Source organism: Meles meles, chromosome 3, assembly GCF_922984935.1.
Source record: "Meles meles chromosome 3, mMelMel3.1 paternal haplotype, whole genome shotgun sequence".
Lineage (NCBI taxonomy): Eukaryota > Metazoa > Chordata > Mammalia > Carnivora > Mustelidae > Meles > Meles meles.
Genome location: NC_060068.1, coordinates 78,803,127 through 78,823,517, shown reverse-complemented (window position 1 = coordinate 78,823,517; position 20,391 = coordinate 78,803,127). Strand labels below are relative to the sequence as shown.

Here is a 20,391-nt window from a genome sequence, read left to right as displayed (position 1 = left end):
AAATGACAAAGACCTCTTCCACTCAGGCTGACTTTAACAGTTATTTGAGGATGTGGAGGATATATTCAGGTTCACCAAGAAAGAATGCCATGACTACTTAGCCATATCTGCTAGAGAACCAGGGCGGCAGCGGGGACACGCGGTCTCCTGCGTGAAGTCCTTGCGTCTTGGCGTTAACCCCGGATCCAACAGGGTGTGACAGAGCTGTGTGTTTCAACTGCATTCTTTGGGCCCCTAGTAATCACTGAAATGCACTCTGGCATTCTGGCCCTACCCTGAATAAAAAGGAACGTCTCAAGAAACACGGACAGGAAAACCACCACTATATTACTAAAATGTTGGTTTTGGGGATCTTGTCCACCTTACCTTTCCCCAAAGGAGAAATTTCTTAGATTTAAGAGCCAGAAAATGCTTTACTTTTCCTGAACATCTGGTTTCCATCTATCTTAGAAATAATGTGATTCTTAACAGCTGTCTCCTTTTTAAAAAAACAAAAAAAATTTTTTTTTTAATTTGGACATAAGGAATCTTAAGGTGCAGAGTTCGATGTGAAGCCCACCTATAGCCAGGTGGGTTTTTTTTTGTAATTTGGTGCCGTGCCACAATTTCACCTTTTTCTACTCACCCTGATTTGTTACTCTATTTTTTTTTTTTTTGAAGACTTTGTTTATTTGAGAGAGAGAGAGTCCAAGCAGAGGGAGAGGGACAGAGGGAGAAGCAGGCTCCTCAATGGGCAGGGAGCCTAATGCGGGACTCGATCCCAGGACCCTGAGATCATGACCTGAGTCGAAGGGAGATGCTTAACCGACTGAGCCACACAGGTGCCTTCTATTTATTTTTAAACTCTTTATGTTCAGCATGTGTTCCTTTTTGGATGTAGCAGGTTGTAAATAAATGAAGAAACAAATGAGGTAGCTAAACAGGTTAAAAGAGGGCAAGTTTTAAAAGTAACCTAAGTTTTCACATTTTTATAGGGCTATCAAATCCATAAACTACTTCCTATTTCTTAGTATCCTTCCTATTAGTTTGTTATTTACTCTCCCATTTTATTCTTTTGATTGGTCTTCCCCAATCAGGCCATTTCAAAAACAGATCTCAAGAAGGGGAGAAGGATGCCAATGGAAAAGTGTCTCCTCTACCATCTCTAGAAGAAAAACAAATCTTCGGGACAGCCATGGAGAGAAAAAATATTCTTAACCTTTGTGAAGGAAATGTTCTTGTATTGGGTTTTGTCTGGAATTTTTTTCCAAAAGCAAACTGCAGGGGCGCCTGGGTGGCTAAGTCAGTGAAGCTACTGCCTTCAGCTTGGTCACGATCCCAGTGTCCTGGGATCTAGTCCCACATGGGGCTCCTGGCCCAGCAGGGAGCCAGCTTCTCCCTCTGACCTCCTCTCTCTTGTGCTATTTCTCTCTCTCTCTCTCAAATAAATAAATAAATAATATCTTAAAAAAGAAAACAAAAAACAAGCTGTATTCCCTTTTGGTAATAAGGTTCTCTAAGAGTACAATGATCTCGGGTGTGGAAATGCAAATCTTCGCAGGCCCCAATGCAGCACTTAATATCCTGGCAAAGGTACACACCTCCCTATGGGCAGCTGCCCACCATGAGCTGAGCACTGAGCCATGGGTACGGAGGTGGTAGTAGAAAGTTGCCCCGCGGCAGGGCTGACGGATTCATTCTGTGTTCAAGTTTCCAGTCATTTCATTTGATTACACTTGGGTGTGTTTTTACGAGATGGTTGCAGCTAGTCTAAGTTGTAAAAGAAACATGTGCATTTCCATTACCAAAATAAGTATCAAATCCTCGGCGGGTTGGAAGGCATTCTTTCCGGAACATTCCCAGGTGCCATTTCCCGACCATATGGGTAGTATAGCCTGCTTCTTTTAGAAGCTGGGGCAGCAGTTTTTCATCCAGAGGGACACAGCTGGGCTGACAGGGCCAGATGATTTGGTGTTGTAAACCTGTGTGGATCTTAAAGAGACAAAACGTGAAATTATAGACTGATAGTGTTGAAACATCCCGAACAAGCAGATAAAGCGGTTGTTTAATTTATTGGACACATCTGCAGATGTGACTGTTGAACTCTATCCCTGTACCAGCTTCGGAACACTTCTGAATGGCACTTTACTCACTTATTCAAGTAAGGTAATGGACATAAACAGGATTGGGGAAAAAATGAATAAAAGGACTCTAATAAACATTAGCTATTTCAACAAATATTTATCAAGGAATTATGTTAGAAACCATCAACTTAGGATTTCACCTCCTACCTCAAAAGAAGTCACTGTAACACGAAGTGTGGATCTATCAAGGAAAAAGTGTTCCAATTTCTGTGCACATGAGAAATTCATGTTAGGTGTGGAAGGAGCTTCTGTAATCTTTCCAGATCTGGTGATTTTTTTTTTTAAGGGTTATTCAGAAATACAATGAAAGTAATGATTTGCTTTCCTTATTCCGCTTTATGGAAACCATAATTTGAAAAGTCAGTGACCGACTTTTTCTTAAGGAAAAAAAAGCCGCCATCTGACCCACATATCAGGAGTGGTTCACACAAGTATGCCCAGGGCGCAAGGGCCACACAACAGTCAGGTTTTAAGAAATGACCCCTGGTTGAGTCTTGGTGTGATATTCAAATAGAATATCCACAATTACATGAGAAGCTACTAAAGTAACCCTTCCTTTTCCAACCTTGGGTGAGGCTAGATGTTCTTCATAAACTTTAACCAAACAAAACAATATATTACAACAGATTATAAAAACCTAGCTATCTTCTACTAATAGAAGATCCATACAAAAATACAAAACAGTATTACTCTTCTCATATAATTCTCTTATGTTGGATAACACAGTCATTTTTCATAAGCTACTGATGTTAACAGGTAATGGGTCTATCACTGCTGTTTTTCAATGAACGAAAGTACTTTTAAATTTCTATTTTAATTTCTGATACAGTGAATTTTGAAAGGTGTAACCCACAGAAACATAAGCTCTTTGGGGTCTGTAATAATTTTTAAGCACATGCAGAGGTCCTAAGACCAAAAAGTTTGAGAACTGATGTTATAATATCCAGTAGTGGTCCCTGCAGTGAAAGAAATGAAGTAGGACAGGGAAATGGTGACAGAGGTGATTTTTTGAAAGGGTGACAAAAGAAACTTGTGGAATTGCTATTTGAACAGTAATATGAATTGAGTGAGAGAGTGAGACAGCCTTGCCAAAATACAAGGCAAGAATATTCTAGGCACCAGAAATAAAAAATGCAGAGGCCCTGAGCCCTGAACTTGCCAGATGAGTCTGAAGGCCAGCAGGGAAGCCGGCGTGGTCCCGTCACATATTCTGTGCTGGTGGGCGGCAGGCCAGCCCTGCTGGGGCCCTATCAGAACAGAGGCCCCAGAGGCCTCCATCCTAAGCCGAGCACCACTTCCTCCCTGCAAACCTCACACCTCTCCTCCTTGTCCCGGCTTTGCCAGGCAGGTGCTTTCCTTTGCCTGATGTGGGACTAGGTCTCCCCTTCAACTCTGCCCTGGACACTAGCCTTCTCTAGAAAGGGCTAGGTACTCCAGATTTCCCTGGAATAAATGGGGCTCTGGGGACACAGAAGGTTGAGAGTGCCAGTTCTCAACCCAAGCCCTAAGGCTCTGGCCTCTGTCAACTGTCAGGTGGGTTGCACGTAATTATTAATAGATGGTAAAAGTGTGCTTGCAAATGCTTTACTGGCTTTTATCATTTATGACAGAATGCATAAAGCTGGGGGAGTTAAATCCTATCTCAGCTCTATCACTGAGGACACCGTCAACATTCAACAGGTGTCACAGTAATAACCGTAAGCTTTGTTATTAAGAACACAGTGAGCCTTCCCCACTACGCTGCATTTTGCTCCCTAGAGAGCCGGTGCGGCCCTGGAGAGAACATGCCCCTAAGCCCAGAGCTGCCCCAGGAGCCTGTGGTGCTGCATGTGAACACCAGATAAAACGTAAACTCAGCTACTCCGCTATGGTTCCACAGGCACGACGGACTACTGATGCATCTCTGGGTGTCTCAGTTCACATACTGACGTACACACACCAGATCCACAGATTTTTATTGTGTTTGAAATACATGGCAATGAATAGATATAAAGGAGAAGCCCAAAAAATAAAAATTCACACTTACTCTCTTTTTTTCCTAATTTATTATAAGCTACTATTGAATAGTTTTCTCCTAAGCTTTCACATTGCGTTGAATTTCATTTTTTGTGGAACTTTCCAGAACCGTCACTTTGGAGTAGCACTTGCCACTGCTTTATTTCCTTCTAGCTTTCCATATTCTTTCAAAAGAACCATATACAATACCTTAAATGTGAAATTAAAATGGGTTTACTATTTTTTATTAATAATTTTTATTAACATATAACGTATTATTTGCCCCAGGGGTACAGGTCTGTGAATTGTCGGGCTTATGCACCTCACAGCACTCACCATTTCACCTATCTTCCCTAATGTCCATAACCCAACCACCCTCTCCATACCCCCCCTCCCACCAGCAACCCTCAGTTTGTTTTATGAGATTAAGAGTCTCTTATGGTTTGTCTCCCTCCTGATCCCATCTTGTTTCATTTTTTGTTTCCCTACCCCCCAACCCCCCCACTCTGCCTCTCAATTTCCTCATATCAGGGAGATCATGTGATAAAAATGGGTTTATTTTGAAGGTGATGGATAATTCCCTATCTTGATTGTGGTGATGGTTTCACAGGTATATACCTATCAAAACTTATCCAACTGTATACTTTAAATACGTGCAGGTTATTGCATGTCAATCATACATCAATAAAGCTTTTTAAAAATAAAAGTGAGTTTAAGATTTCTATTAAAATTTTTCACCTTTTGGGTACCTGGGTGGCTCAGTGGGTGAAGTGTCTGCCTTGGGCTCAGGATCGGGCTCCTTGTTCAGTAGGGAGTCTTCTTCTCCCTCTCCCTCTGCTCCCTAGTCCCCCTTCCCACTCATACTCTCTCTTTCTCAAATAAATAAAAGTCTTAAAAAAAAAAAAAAAAAGATTTCTATGCCTTTCCTAGAAATCATTGGACACCTCCCCTGGGATAAGTGCCAGATGCCTTCCAGTTGCCTTCCAAATCCACTTTCTGCCTTCCGTCCTACTCTCTGCCCCGGGAGGCTGACCTCTGGAACCAAATCAGAGGACTCTGTACCTTCTGGCTATCTGAATGGGTTCAGGCGGACCCCTGACAGGAAATTAGAGGGAAAGAAGAGATGAGTCCAAACTGCCAGACCCTGTCTCTCTGTGCGGGCCATCCTGAAGGCAGCCGTCTCTATGTGACACTCTTTGTCTCTGGGTTCTTTCCTTCCCTCCCTTCTGGTCCAGGGCTAGCAACAGCTCCTCTGGGTTACACACCATTACTTGTGTTCCCTTTCCCCCAATTCACACTTTTTTGAATAGTCCCTTTATAAATAAACCTCCCCAAATGATCCTAATTTGAATGTGCTATCTCTTTCCAGCTGGGATCCTGAATAGTAAGGATGCTACAATATCCAGGCTGGGGCAGGAACATTGCTCTCAAAATCACACACACACACACACACCAGATCATAGAAGGATTCTGTTCATGGTTAACAACGTAAAATTTCCTCAATAGAAAATCAATCCTAGATTCAAAAACTTTACAACATATACTAATTGGCAACAGTGCAGGATAAGGAAAGATAATATTGTAGGGAACCCAAGACCCAGTGGAGATAAATGCTATGCCCAGATTTCTTTAAACAGAAAGCTCATCCATCACACGCACAGAATTAACTCTGATAGCTATAAAGCCCTGCCAAGGGATGCTGTGTGATTCGGTTTTCCTAGTCCATGGGCACCAAGCCAGGTGGTCAGCTGAAGCCTGTTTCTATTATCTACAATCATATGGAGCAGAGAATTTATTCTTTTCAATTCCCGAGAATTTATGTGACAGAGCGTCTTTATGGCATTACTGGGGAAGCGGAAGCCAAACTCTGGATGGCAGCCAAAGACATGTTTTTAGTCTGTTCAAACACTGTTTGAAGTAAGGAAGCTGTAATGTGTAGAGAAGCAGTAAACAGGCAAATGCTGAGCTGGTTCCAACTGAGCACTTTAGTTTAGCACAGAATTATAGATCCACACCACGCTTCGTGGGGCAGGATGATGACAGGGCACCAGGAGGAACCAACGAAAAAACAAGTGTCCTTTTGCAAACACAGCAGCCTCTATGACAATTCCATTCGAACCCCCCTCTTCAGCGTTCAGAGAGCAGGTATGAATGGAGAGGATGATACAGCTAATACAGGACCGTCCAGAGGACCTGCTCTATACCGATCACGTGTGGCCATCTCTTCTTCATTAAACCAAAGCCTCTTTCCAAAAACAGCTTCCCCTCTAAGATTTTACTGAACCGTCCAGGCTTTCCTGCACAAACGCAAAAGGTCCACAGAGTCCGTCAAGGACCTGGCTTGTCTCTAGGTTCTTTCCATGAGATAACTGATGAGCATCCTTGTGTGTGTGTGGTTTTTTGCATATAAAATTTATCTGATCCTGTGAGTTATTCCAGCCTGTGTAAACATGGAAGATCCTATCACTGCTGTCTCATGAACTGAAAAAAGAGAAAGCTCTGTCTCCTGGAGGGAGAAGGAAGGAGGGGGGCCCCCACCCTCAGAACCTCTTCCTGTCCCCCTTTAAGAGGTCCAGGTGGTCTGTTGATTGGTTATCTGCAGGATCTGGAAGCTCAGAGGGCACTATTTCCGCCACACTGATAACAAACTCGCCCAGGGGCTCCAAGAACCACCGCCACACATAGGGCAATGAATGCCGTTTCTCTCCTAACTTAATAATGCTGAGATAATTAACATCCAGGTGAACGGAAGGAAGATCCTGTCCTATCAGTTGGACCTGTGCACGATGCACTCACACCCTCACAGCACCCACGTTTTTGCACCCCTCCTACTATGGTCCTTTAAAATTCAGAAAAACAGGCAGCCCCACTGTCCACTGTATACACCAGGGGGCTGAGAGGGAAGAGGGAAGCTCGGTGACGGGAACACAATCGCAGACCGCGTTGACAGCCTGCCAGGAGCTCAGAATCTCCAGCCTGCTTCTGAGTCGGTACACTACAGGTTTTAACCACGGTCAAGTACCACTCATGCCCCCTTAGGGTTTGGGCCTGCAGCTGCCCCACAGAACAAATGGCTAGTGGAGAGTCTGTGCCCTCCCCCCGCTAAAGCCTTCTGAAAAGCAGTCAGCTGCCCACGCTGTCGAAGCCAAGAGCTACAGAACACACATTATGTGTGTCGGGGGCCTGACTCTGCCATCTGGCCTGGTCCTCCAGAACCCCGGCTGCAGAGCTGGCTGGTGTCACTGACAGTTTTAAGGGTCTATTTATTTTGGTGTTGATTAGCAAAGAGTGTAGATCTCTGGTTAAACCCACAAAGGGATGCTGTTTGTAAAAAGAATAAACAAGGCAAGAACTGAATCGGTGCCTTCCTCTGTTTAAATTATAAATCCAACCCAAAGCCCCAAAGGCAAAGCTAGGAATACAGGGAGGAAAAGAAATTTTTAGTAAAGTGATAGGACTGAAGAAACACAAACAAAGAGAATTACCAGACAGGGACAGCTTATGTTCAGGGTGATTCTTGAAATAACGAACCCCAAAAATCAATTCACAAAAAAACCCCATAAGTCAGTGGGTCCTACTCCACTCAGCCCCAAACTTATTTCTTTATTTCCGCGTTTCCAATTATGCGGGAAGTAAGATATGTAAAACATGGAATTGTTTCTTTAAAATATTTTCAGTGTTTGCCAAATATGGCTTCCAGATCTCCTTGCCTTCTGGGAAAATGCTTCTTCAGCAAAACAAAAGACCGATCAGAACAAGTCATCTTCGGGGCTCCCCGCATTAAAGCCCCGGTGTGTTTTAGGAGGGGGCTGTTTTAGTTGTCACTGTGGAGCAAATGCATCCTCTGTCCTTCCCCTACCAAAGCACAGGAATAGAAGCTAACAAGTGCTTCTTTTCAGAGGTGCCCATGGTCCCCTGACTGTAGGCTCTTATTTCTGACTCCTTGGATGCCACTGCCAGACGGTCCCACAAACACTCCCAATCTGTGACCTACTTCTTTCCCCAGTCACCCTGGGGAAAGTCACTTCTAGCTCTTCACTCCTCTTTGCCCCACTTCTAGTCATAGAGCCCAGGGAGGGATGACCAGGGACAGGAGTCCACGGTCCCCAGGAGAGGCAAGCAGGTGGGGGTTGATAAAAGATGGGCAGGCAGGGCGCTGAGGGCACTAAAGAAAAGAAGCAGGGAGGTGAGAGCATCCTCAGGCAGAACCCATTCCTCTTTCTGTGCCAGTAGGCAATGCCCTATTCTGCCTGGAGCCATGGGTCTCAGCTGCTCACATTCTTAAAGCAAACTTGAAGCCGAAGTCAACAATTACCCACAATGCTGCTGACAGTCCCCTTCCTATATTTCCCGTCCAAGGTTCTATGTCAGGGGTGAGTGAAAAGCCCTGAAATGTCCTGTCCATTTATCAATGTGATTAAGAAAAATGTGACTTGGGTCCCTTCAGAATGAAACCTTGGAGTCATCTTTCATTGCTTCTGTTCCTGCGAAGGTTACAGAGTTCTGGTGGAGCGGCCCCCTCCATTCCCAAGGTGAGAATGTTCCCAGTTGAGGATCAAAGTTACTTTCCTCACTTTTTTCCTAGAAGGAAACGTTCCCACTAAGGCCTACTGCTATTTTACCCTTTAATCTTTTTTGTTTCTTAAAAAGAACGCAGGGGCCCTAGAAATGGCCTATCAACCATACACAGTGAAGACAGTGAGCTTGAACTCTCTCAGGAAATTCTCAGCTGTTAAAGTATTTAGCACATTCATTCATTTAGTTGCTCAGCACTGACTGCTTCTCCAGGCCAGGGACACGCAAGGCTGTCTACTGGACAAGTCAGACATGAGAACAAACAACCACACTTACCATATGTACTGAGAATACAGAGCTATAGTGAATATTTGGTATTGATTAAAGTCAATTTGTAAGAATATAGAAATTTAGTATTTTCAAGTCTTCTTTTGAACTAAAAGCACTTCACAAATTCTACTAGAAAAGCTGACAGATTTTTATTTATTTGACCACTTTGACAAACATCTTTATTACATACTTTTATTGGAATATATCTGACATATAACATGGTGTAAATTTAAGGTGTACCACATTTATACATTGTGACATCACTGCCCTTGTAGCAGTACTTAGCTCGTCTATCATGTTACATAATTATCCTTTCTTTTTAGTGGTTGGAATCATTTAGGTCTAGTTTCTTAGCAAATGTGATGATTGTAGTACAGTATTCTTGTCTGTAGTTGTTGACTATACTGTACATTAGATCTCTGGGTTTTATTTACTGCTTGTTGCACATCTGTACCCTTAAACAACATCTGTCCTATCCTCCCACACTGTGAAGGACTTTTAAATTACCTGAAATTTCAAACAAGGGGAAAGTGAATGTAAAACCTATTTCATTATAGGCACAACATGCCTCCAAAGGATACCAAGAAAGTAATAAACAGGGGCTTTGTACAGGAGGGCTGAGGCCAAGATGAAAAGATCATTTTTTTTTTTAAACACATACCTCTGTTTAAATCTCTTAAATGTGAAACTTTGAAAGTATTTCCTAAAGACAATTTTAAAAATAAGCTTACTTAAAAAAAAAAAAAAAAGGTGGAGGGGGATTAAAAAAATGAATTTTAACCAGAATAACATGTATCCAAGGAATGCCACACGGCAGTCTTTGTGGTTCCTTAACATGTATTTACTCAGAACACTGTTAGATGAGAAACGTTCTTAGAGTAGTCTTCAATGTAACATCACTATGAAAACCCGAACAAGGGGCGCCTGGGTGGCTCAGTGGATTAAGCCACTGCCTTCGGCTCAGGTCATGATCTCAGGGTCCTGGGATCGAGCCCCGCATCGGGCTCTCTGCTCTGCGGGGAGCCTGCTTCCTCCTCTCTCTCCGCCTGCCTCTCTGCCTACTTGTGATCTCTCTCTCTGTCAATTAAATAAATAAAATCTTAAAAAAAAAAAAACCCCGAACAAGTAAGCTGATGTTTAATATCTTATTATGAGCAGGCAGTATGAGGACAGGGAGACCCTGCCTTCACCTCTGAGCTCCCAGTGTGCTTTTCCTACCCTCCTCCGCTCAGTTCCAGCCGCAGAGACCTTATCCCCATTCTCAGAGCTCACTGCTGCCACTGGGTCTGCACTGGGCTGTCCCTCCCACTGGTCTAAATTCTCTTTCCCAGGATCTCTGAACGGCTGACTCTTCACTCAGGCCTCTGCCCCTATCTTCTTGGAGATAATTCCCTGAGCCACTTAGCACTTTACCTACTTTATTTTCTTGTCTACGTTTATGGCCAGGCCCTTTAAATCCACTTAGCTAACTCATTTGTTTCTGTGTTTATTTCACCCCCCACCCTTGGTCTCTCCTTCCCCTCATCTCACCTCCAACAGACTGCAAACAACAGGAGATCCCCAGAGTACAGCACAATGCCCGGCATAAAGAGCTGCTCAATAAATATTTGTTGAATGAAAGAATGAATGAATGCATTATACTTAGTTGCGACAGACGGAAAGCTTTCCTCCAAGATCAGGAATAAGAAAAGGATGTCCACTCCTGCCACTTCTAATTAAGAGTGTACTGTAAGTTCTAGTTAGGGCAATTAGGTAAGCATCCAGAATGGAAAGCATCCAGATTGGAAAGGAAAAAGCAAAACCATTTCTATTTGCAGATGACAGAGTCTTGTATATAGGAAATCCTAAAGCTATCTCTCTCTCACACACACACACACACACACACACACACACACACACACACACTTTCAGAACTAGTAAGTTCAGCAAGGTCGCAGGATACAGATCAAATGTCAGGTGTATTTCCATACACTAGCAATGAAAACTGAAAATGAAATTAAGAAAACAATTCCATTTATGACAATATCCAAAAGAGTAAAAACTTAGAACTAAACATAACCAAAGAATTGTAAGACTTGCATGCTGAAAACAACAAAACATTATTGGAAAGAAAGTAAAGAAGACCTAAGTAAGTGGAAATATATCCCTTGTTCAGAAGTTAGAAGACTTACATTGTTAAGGTGGTAATACTCCCCAAATGGATTTACAGATCAATGCAGTCCCTATCAAAATTTCACTGCATTTTTTACAGAAATAGACAAGGTGACCCAAAAATTCATATGGAAATTAGAGGGGTCCAGAATAGCTAAATCAATCTTGAAAAAGAACAAAATTGGAGGACTCAGATTTTCTGATTCTGAGACCTACTACAAAGCTAGAGTAATCAGGACAGTGTCGTGGTGCCATAAGAATGAACATATAGATTGATTAATAAAATTATTAAGTCCAGAAATAAACCCATAGACCTATGGTCAACTGGTTTGTGACAAGAGTGGGAAAAGCATTCAGTAGGGAAACAATTATCTTTTTAACATATGGTGCTGGGACAACTGGGCATCCATATGCATCCACATACCTCAAAAAAATACAAAAATTAACTAAAAACGCTTCAGAGACCTAAATGTAAGAGCTGAAACTATAAAACTTTTAGAAGAAAACATAGAGATAAATCTTCATCACTTTAGTGGTTTCTTAGATATGCCACCAAAACCACAAATAGCCAAAGAAATTAAGTTGAACTACATCAAAATTTAAAACTGTTATACATAAAAGGACACAATCAAGAAAGTAAAAGAAAACCCACAGAGAAAATGTTTGCAAATCATGTATATGAAAAGGGTTTAACATCCAGAATACACAAAGAATTCCTACAACTTAATAATAACAAGACAACCCAATTTAAAAATGACAAAGGATTGGAGTAGAGATTTTCTCTAAAGAAATATACAAATGACAAATAAGACATGAAAAGATGCTCAAGACCATTAGGGAAATCCAAATCAAAGGCACAGTGAGATACCATCCATAGCCACTACCATAATTGAAAGCTATGATAAAAAAGATAGGAACAAAAAAAAAAAAAAAAAAAAAAAAAAAAAAGATAGGAACAAGGGCTGGCAAAGATATGGAAAAACCGGAACCCCCATACATTATTGTGTTGGGAATGGTGTACCTCCTTTGGAAACAGTTTGGCGGCTCCTCAAAAAATTAAACAGAGAGCTGCCATAGGATCTAGCACTCCACTCCTAGGTATATTCCATGAGAGGTGACAAAAAAAAATATGTTCACACAAAAACTTGTGCATGGACATTTGTAGCAGCATCGTTCACAATAGCCAAAAGACAATGTCCACCAACTGATAGATGGGTAAATAAAATGTTGGCATATCCATACAATAGAATATTATGTGGCCATAAAAAGGAATGGTACATGCCTTAATATGGATGAAAAGATATCTACCGTATGATTCCATTTATATGAGGTCCAAAATAGGCAGATCGGTAAAGGCAGAAAGTGGATTAGTGGTTGCCGGAGGCTGGGGGAAGCTGGGAATGGGGGGTTGACTGCTAACAGTTACGGGGTTTCTTTTTGGGGTAATGGCAAGTTTTAGAATTAGACAATGATGATGACTGCACAACCTTGCAGATATGTGAAAAACTGATAGATTAGACACTTAAAATGGTGCATTTGATGGTATGTGAAATACAACTTAAAAAAAAAAGTCGAGTATAAGAGGGGTGCCTGGCTGGCTCAGTCATGGGAGCAGATGACTCTTGACCTTAGGGTTGTGAGTTTGAACCCCATGCTGGGTATAGAGATCACTTAAAAATATAATCTTTTTAAAAAATAGAGTAAAGAAAAATGGGCAATATCTTATGTTGCAGGTGGGAATGCAGATTCATAAAACCTACTGAAGTACAATTTTGTAGGATTTCTCAAAATTACAAATGCATCTACCCTTAAACCCAGAAAAAGTCCTTTTCTAACCTTTCTAAGAATTTATCCTACCGATATATTTAATCATGTGTAAAAAGACATATAGCGAAGGCACTGACTTCAGCTTGGACATATCAAAAGACTGGAAACAATCTACACATCCATCATGATGTGACCGGTTAAGCAAATTATAATATATCCATTTAACAAAATAGTATGCAGATCCATGTAACAAAACACTATACAGTCACAAAAATTGAGACTGCTCTTTTATAACAATGTGGAATTATTTCAAATGTAAAATAAAACAAATATGTGAAGAGTATGCTACCATCCACATAAAAAGAAAGGGAATGTTCACATATGTATTTGCTTGTATATACATAAAATACCTTTCGACAGATACACACATACAATTCAGATAACACTGTTTGCCTCCAAAGATGGGGAACGGGATGCCTAAGGAGCAAATCAGTGTGTGTGTGTGTGTGTGTGTGTGTGTGTGTGTGCGCGCGCGCACGTGCATGTGCATAGGTGAAGATTTCCAGTAATTTTTGAGTTTTCAAACCACTGTACTTTCTATTCAAAAAGATGAACAAAATATACATCTAAAGTATTTTTAAAATAAGTAATGAAAGAGTCATTAGGTTGTGGGACGAACAGTGTAGACAGACCTGAACTCTAGTCCTGAATTTACCAATAACCATTTACTTCCTCTTCTGATCAGTCTCCTTCTTCCTCATTTCATCAAACTCTATGCATTTTTTCACCAAAGTATGCAGGTTTAAAAAGGTTCATACATGAGGATTCTGAACAATTATATGGCTCAGTATAAAAGGCTGAGTTCAAGTTCCTGTAGAAGCAAGTTCCAGCAGAACAAGCAGCACCACCTTGCAAGGCGCGTAGCTCTGAGCAGGAGTAATCTCTCTTCCCGCCAGTAGATGGGGTCAGTAGCTATGATCAGGTTCATCTGCCAAATTAGAAACCCGCTCTAAGGGACACAAGGACTTAGCCTCAAAGAACTGTTGAGCTAGAACGAGCCTGAGAGTTCAGCCCAGCTCCCATATTTTACAGATGTGGAAAATGATGTCCACCTGGTCAGAGCGTGAAGACTGACATGGTGAAGACTGGAATCCACATCTCATTATTCCCACCCAGTCCTCTTCATTAAATACTTTAATAAACCAAAAGGCTAAAACTCAGAATTTGGGAAAACTCAGTTCAATCAGGCTAGGCTTAGTTAACACTTTACACTTTTCTAAAGTAACAAGAAGGGGGGCCTGAGTGGCTCAGTTGTTAAGTATCTGCCTTCTGCTCAGGTCATGACTCTGGGGTCCTGGGGTTGAGCCCTAAATCAGGCTCCTTGCTTGGTTGGGAGCCTGCATCTCCCTCTCCCACTCTCCCGCCTGTGTTCCCTGTCTTGTTGTATTTCTCACTGTCAAGTAAATAAATAAAATTTTTTAAAAAATAAAAATAAAAAATAAAGTTACATGACTATGGGAAGGATTGGTCTTTAAATATTCTATTAAACGATGGTTAAGTTCACAGACAGAACTATTGCATACTCCTTTCAAGTACCTAATTTTGAAATAGTCAACAAATTTCCTCATTTTACTGTCTAAATTTTTGCACAACCCGTGACTCGTTCAGAAATAAAACCTCTCCCCCTATTTTCATTTTCCATTTAACATATGCAACTCCTAACTTGAAACATGATGGGTTTTTTGTTTTTGAGATGTTTGGAAATGACCTAAACACCCCAAAATAATGGATTATTTAGTAAATCTGAAGCAGCTCTTGTGATGATATTTTTAATAATTCTGAGTGGGCAACACAGTGTTGTGGTTACAGAGCCACACGGCCTAGCCATGTCCTGGTCTACCACTTACTAGCCCTGTGACCTTGGGCAAGCTGCTTGCCCTCTTCCAGCCTTGGTTTCCTTGTTATCAAATAGGGATAAAAGTAGTGCCTATCTCATCGGGTTGCTGAGAGAAATCAGTGAACTAAAGTGTAAAATGCTCAGAATGGTATCATTCTATAGTGTCTGAGGACAATGAGGCTCTTTAGTTCTCCCTGAAATGTTGGGTCCTTTAAAAAAAGAACCCTTGCTAGCCTGGGGTAATTTGTAATTGGGTCTTCTGAACTCAGAATAAAACAGGGGAGAAAAGTCAAGTAAAATGTTCGGGGAGGCTAGCTTGCTACACTGAGCGGTCTCTGAACTGTTTCGGAATACACAGCTTCTATCCCTTCCTTCGCTCCTTAACTACAGGATACTCTAAGCTCGTTTTTTCTCCAGGACGGAATGGTGGTGACTGGCGGAGAAGGATGTTAGGGGACAAAAGCAGCCAATTATAAGAACAATGTTATAAAGTATGGTACTTTCCTGTTCCAGTCTGTGGGAAGGGAAGAAGTTAGAGAAATGAATGGCTCTCCCATTCTTCGGCAATTTGAGTTCACTTCTCTTACTTCAGGGCAAATGCAGAACTATTTGGGGCACATCCTGCCATTCTCTCCTTTCTTCTTTACTCAAATGCTCCTTTACTCCTACCAAGTGTCCGGGGTGAGATCTGCCTTTGAGCAGGGATTTCTGTTTTATACCTTGCAGCCAAAGACAGACCCGGGGTAAGTACTTAGGGCTGCTGGTGAAGGGAGCCATCCTTTACCTCCAGAGAAACCTGGGCAAGAGCTACTTCTCAGTGCTGTAGTAAAACTATCTTTTCTGTTTCTACAAGTCTTCAGATCAGTGTGGAAACCTTTATCATAAATAAATCCTCCCTTCTCTTGATTTCTGGGCAATAAGGCTAAGGTTGATCGAGCGGCTACATGGACACAGATGTAGGAGGGCAATCCTTAAAGGGTGAAGGTTGAAGGTTGAGGCATATCCCGTGACTTGCAGAGTAAGGGCTCAAAATATGTTTGTTGAATAAACAATACGTGTATAAGAAGGTATGCTTGTGTTCTCAAACAGTTTCCTTTTATTGTATTTAATATAATAGGCATAACCACAACATGATCTTAAAATTATCAATCTTATGCAGATTAAGCAAAAAGGATACAATTTTATGGGCCTGAGATGACTACTGGATACAGGAGAGGAACAAGACCCAATTTTACCACTTTCTGGCTGTGTGATTCTTAACTTGTAATCAAACTTCTACAAGTTCATTTCCTCATCTATAAAAAGGGATTAAAAGTTACAGCTACCGCATGGGCTATTTCAAGAATTCACTTTAAAAACAGTAAAGCACCGTACAAATGTTCTCGATATTCTTATTCATCTAACATATGTGCTCGCTCTAAGTATATGTATCTCTGTTAACTAAAGAGACGTTTTTAAAGTAAAGCTTTTAGAGATAATGTGAGCTATCACTTCTCATCTGTCAGACTGGCTAGTATCAAAAGAACAAGAAATAACAAGTGTTGGTGAGGATATGGAGAAAAGGGAGCCCTCCTGCCCTGTTGATAGAAATGTGAATTGTACAACCACTAGGGAAAACAGTACAGACATTCCTCAAAAAATTAAAACCAGAGCTATCACATGACCCAGCAGTACCACTTCTGGATAGTTATCAGAAGAAAGGGGCAAACCAATCTGAGGAGATCTATACACCCCTATGTTCTCTGCAGCGCTTTTTTTTTTTTTAAGCATGGAGCACAAGCAGGGGGAGTGGGAGAGGGAGAAGCAGGCTTCCCGTTGAGTGGGAGCGCAGTGTCAGACTGGATCCTAGGACCATGGAATCACGGCCTGAATCAAAGGCAGATGCTCAACGACTGAGCCACCCAGGCGTCCCTGCAGCACTCTTTATAATAACCAAGACATGAAAGCAACCTAAGTGCCCACCCATAGATAAAAGATAAATTAGATATAATATACAGTAATATATATTATATATAAATATATATAATGGAATATTACTCAGCCATAAAAAATAATGAAATCCTACTATTATCACAACACGGATGGAACCTAGAGTGTATAATGCGAACTGAAGTCCAAGAAAGACAAATACCATTTGATTTCACTTATGTGTGGAATCTAAAAACCAAAACAATGAACAAACAAAACAAGCAGATTTATAGACATAGGAAACAGTTGGCTTCCAGAAGGAAGAGGGGTTGAGAGGCAGGTGAAAAGGGTGAAGAGGATTCAGAAGTACAAACTTCTAAATTTAAAAAAAAGTCATGGAGATATAATATACAGCACTGGGAATATAGCCAATAATATTGTCATAATTTTGTATGGTGATAATGACAGCTAGACTTATTGTGGGATCACTTCATAAAGTATAAAAATAGAGAATCACTATGATGCACACCTGAAACCGACAGAATATTCTACACCAATTATACTTGAACCATAAGTAGGTAAGAAAGGTGCTCAGAAGCATCCAACGCAAGGTTAAATCAAAATAATTAGCAGCCCAAGAAAAATCAGCCTCGGTAGGTGCACTGTGCCGAGGACTGAAAAAATGAATCTTTGGTCCGACAGTCCTAATCTAGGACCGCTGGGTTCGCAGGAGAGCAGAGTTGCACCCTCGGTGGGCATTCTTCTCCCCCACTCCTTTTTTTTTTTTAAGATTTTATTTATTTGACAGACAGATCACAAGTAGGCAGAGAGGCAGGCAGCGAGAGGAGGAAGCAGGCTCCCGGCTGAGCAGGGAGCCCGATGTGGGGCAGATCCCAGGACCCTGAGATCATGACCTGAGCTGAAGGCAGAGGCTTTAACCCACTGAGCCTCCCAGGCGCCCCCACTCTTCTCCCTTTATCCGACTTCCCCCTCACTCCCCTCCACTCGGGGTGCCGAGCCCGCTCCCTGTCCTCCGTGCGTCGTCCAGACTTCTCCGCAGGGGCAACTCAGACCCTTCGGCCTACAGCTCGCCGGCCCAGCAACTAGCACTCCCCTCGAAACCATTTCACCCCGACCTTGAGAAAACGAAAGACAGAAAAAGCGCGGGAGGAGGTGGGGCTCGGGGGACTGCGGTCGCCTCGGGGCGGACATGCGCAGAGGCCGCGGCGGCCTGCGGGCCCGGGGGGAGCAGGGACCGCGCGGCAAGGGAAGGGGAGCAGCGCCTGGACTGACGCAGCTCGGGGAGGTGACCCCGCTAGCCGGCGCCCGCCCCGGCCTCCCGGCCCCACCTCCCAGAGGCTCGCGGGCCGCGGGGTCGAGCTGCGGCGGCGGGAGGGGCGGAGCGCGGCGCCGGCGGCTGACTGGCGGGCCGCCGGGGGCGCTGCGTACCTGGTAGCGACCCGTGAGCAGCTGGCTCCGCGAAGGCGTGCACAGCGGCTGCGTGTAGTAGTTGTCCAGGAGCACCCCGCCGGCCGCCAGCGCGTCCAAGTGCGGCGTGCGGATGTTGGAGCCGTGGAAACCCACATCGTTCCAGCCCAGGTCGTCCGCCAACAAGAAGACGAGGTGCGGCGGCCGGCCGGCCCCGGCGCCTGCGCCCGTCGGGGCCGCCAACAGTAGCAGCCGCAGCAGCAACGGGAGGATGCCAGGGAGGAGCGGCCGCCAGGGGCTGGGGCCTCGGGGCAGGCTTGCGGCGCCGCGCCGGCCCATCGTTCGCCGCGCGCGGTCTCCGCGCCTGTGGCTCCGTCAGCCCCCGGCACAGCTTGCAGAATCAGGAACTGGGCGGCCGGGCCTGCCCCGCCCCCGCACGGGATCTCACCCGTGGCGGGCGGCGGGCTGTAGAGGCCTAGCCCCGGAGCCCCCGTCGCCTCTGACCCGGCCCGGGCGCGTGTGGCGGGGGAGGAGCCACTGGAGAAGCGCCCGGGGGCTCCCGCTCCCTGGCTCCGTGGAAGCTCCGCTAATGCTTATGAGAGCCAAGATTTCTTCTCTTTCCAGAGACGAACTTTGCAATGTAGCATCCTCAGAGGAGCAGATGTAGCCTTTTTAGTAACTCTTCACCATTTACAAAGCATTTTCTTTAAATTTCGCCAACAAACTCGGCAGCTAGGAACTATAAATAATATACTCTCTACCCCCCTCCCCCCGAGCCTAACCCAAACTCACATCCTGAGCCGCGATATTTTAAAGGTCGTGGAGGAATCATTTCTTGCAAAAGAACTCATAGACTTTTGCAAGTGGGAGGCGGATGGGGAGGCAGAACGCTAGGTGATGTTTGAGATGCATTTATGAATAGCATACGACCGTGAAGCCACTTCCTCCTCACTACCCAAAAGAGGGCTCAATACACACTCCAATGGCGGAGTGCCCTTTTGAAGCTGCAGTTTTACTTAGGCTGCCCTGAGGATTTGGGGGTGGGGGGGAGTTGTGTGGCCATTGAGTGGCTCATTAGAATGTCCAGGTATGATCCTCTTCATGGCTGACTCCTCGACATTCAAGTAGTGAGCCAAAGAAGTATAGTATGTAATTGCCTGAAATCATCTGAGGATGGAAGGAAAAAAGTCTCTTAACCGCATGCTCATTTAAGTGGCAAGTTAGCCTTATGACCAGTACATTCCCACCGCCATCCAAAACTGTCTGCTTCTTCTGTGTCTGGAGATAGACTTAACTATTTACATTTATGGGGGTTGGTGGGTTAGGCGCTCTATCCTTTCAGGTTATCTGAGTCTGATGCTATGGGAATTATTTCACAGTTTTATAAGTTGTGGGTAACTGGTAGCGAGGGAAACGTTCTTTTTTTTTTAACCTGTTTTCTTTAAAATCAATTAATTAACATATAATTTATTATTGGTTTCAAAGGTACAGGCCTGTGATTCATCAGTCTTATATATAATACCCAGTGCTTATTACATTACATTTCCTCCTTAATGTCCACCCAGTTACCACATCCCTCCATACTGCTTCCCCCACCAGCAACCCTCAACTTGTTTCCTATGGTTGAATCTCTTACGGTCTCCCTCTCTGGTTTTGTCTTATTTTTTCATCTGTTTTCCACTTATTTTTTCCTCTGATCTGTCTTGTTTCTCAAATTCCTCATATCAGGGAGATCATATGATAATTGTCTTTCTCTGATTGACTTATTTCACTTAGCATAATACCTTCTAGTTCCATCTACCTCACTGCAAATGGCAAAATTTCATATTTTTGGTGGCTGCATAATATTCCTGTGTGTGTGTACCCCATCTTCTTTATCCATTCATCTGTCGATGGACATCTGGGCTCTTTCCATAGTTTGGCTATTGTGGACATTGCTGCTATAAACACTGGGGTGTATGTGCCCCTTCGGATCACTACATTTGTATCCTTGGGGTAAGCACCCAGTAGTGCAATATCTGGGTCATAGGGTAGTTCTATTTTCAACTTTTTGAGGAACCTCCGTACTGTTTTCCAGAGTGGCTGCACCAGTTTGCATTCCCACCAATAGTATAGGAGGGTTCCCTTTTCTCCACATCCTTGCCAAAATCCTGTTGTTTCTTGATTTGTTAATTTTAGACATTCTGACTGGTGTGAGGTGATATCTTGTGGTTTTGATTTGTATTTCCCTAATGACGAGTGATGTTGAGCACTTTTTCATGTGTCTGCTGGCCGTTT

The 20,391-nt window shown here is 43.3% G+C and overlaps 1 protein-coding gene across 2 annotated transcripts in view; it reads right to left on the bottom strand.

Moving 5' to 3' along the window:
- Positions 1-18,834, bottom strand: part of ARSB (arylsulfatase B) — a 167,532-nt gene extending 148,698 nt beyond the window's left edge. For both annotated transcript variants that reach the window (XM_046000902.1, XM_046000903.1), the window contains exons 1-2: positions 18,136-18,834; positions 1,785-1,971 (exon numbers count right to left, since the gene is read on the bottom strand). In XM_046000902.1, the coding sequence (XP_045856858.1) occupies positions 1,785-1,971; positions 18,136-18,453 (505 nt within the window). In that variant the 5' untranslated portion in view covers positions 18,454-18,834. The remainder of the gene's footprint in view (positions 1-1,784; positions 1,972-18,135) is intronic.
- Between the last annotated feature and the right edge of the window lie 1,557 nt (positions 18,835-20,391).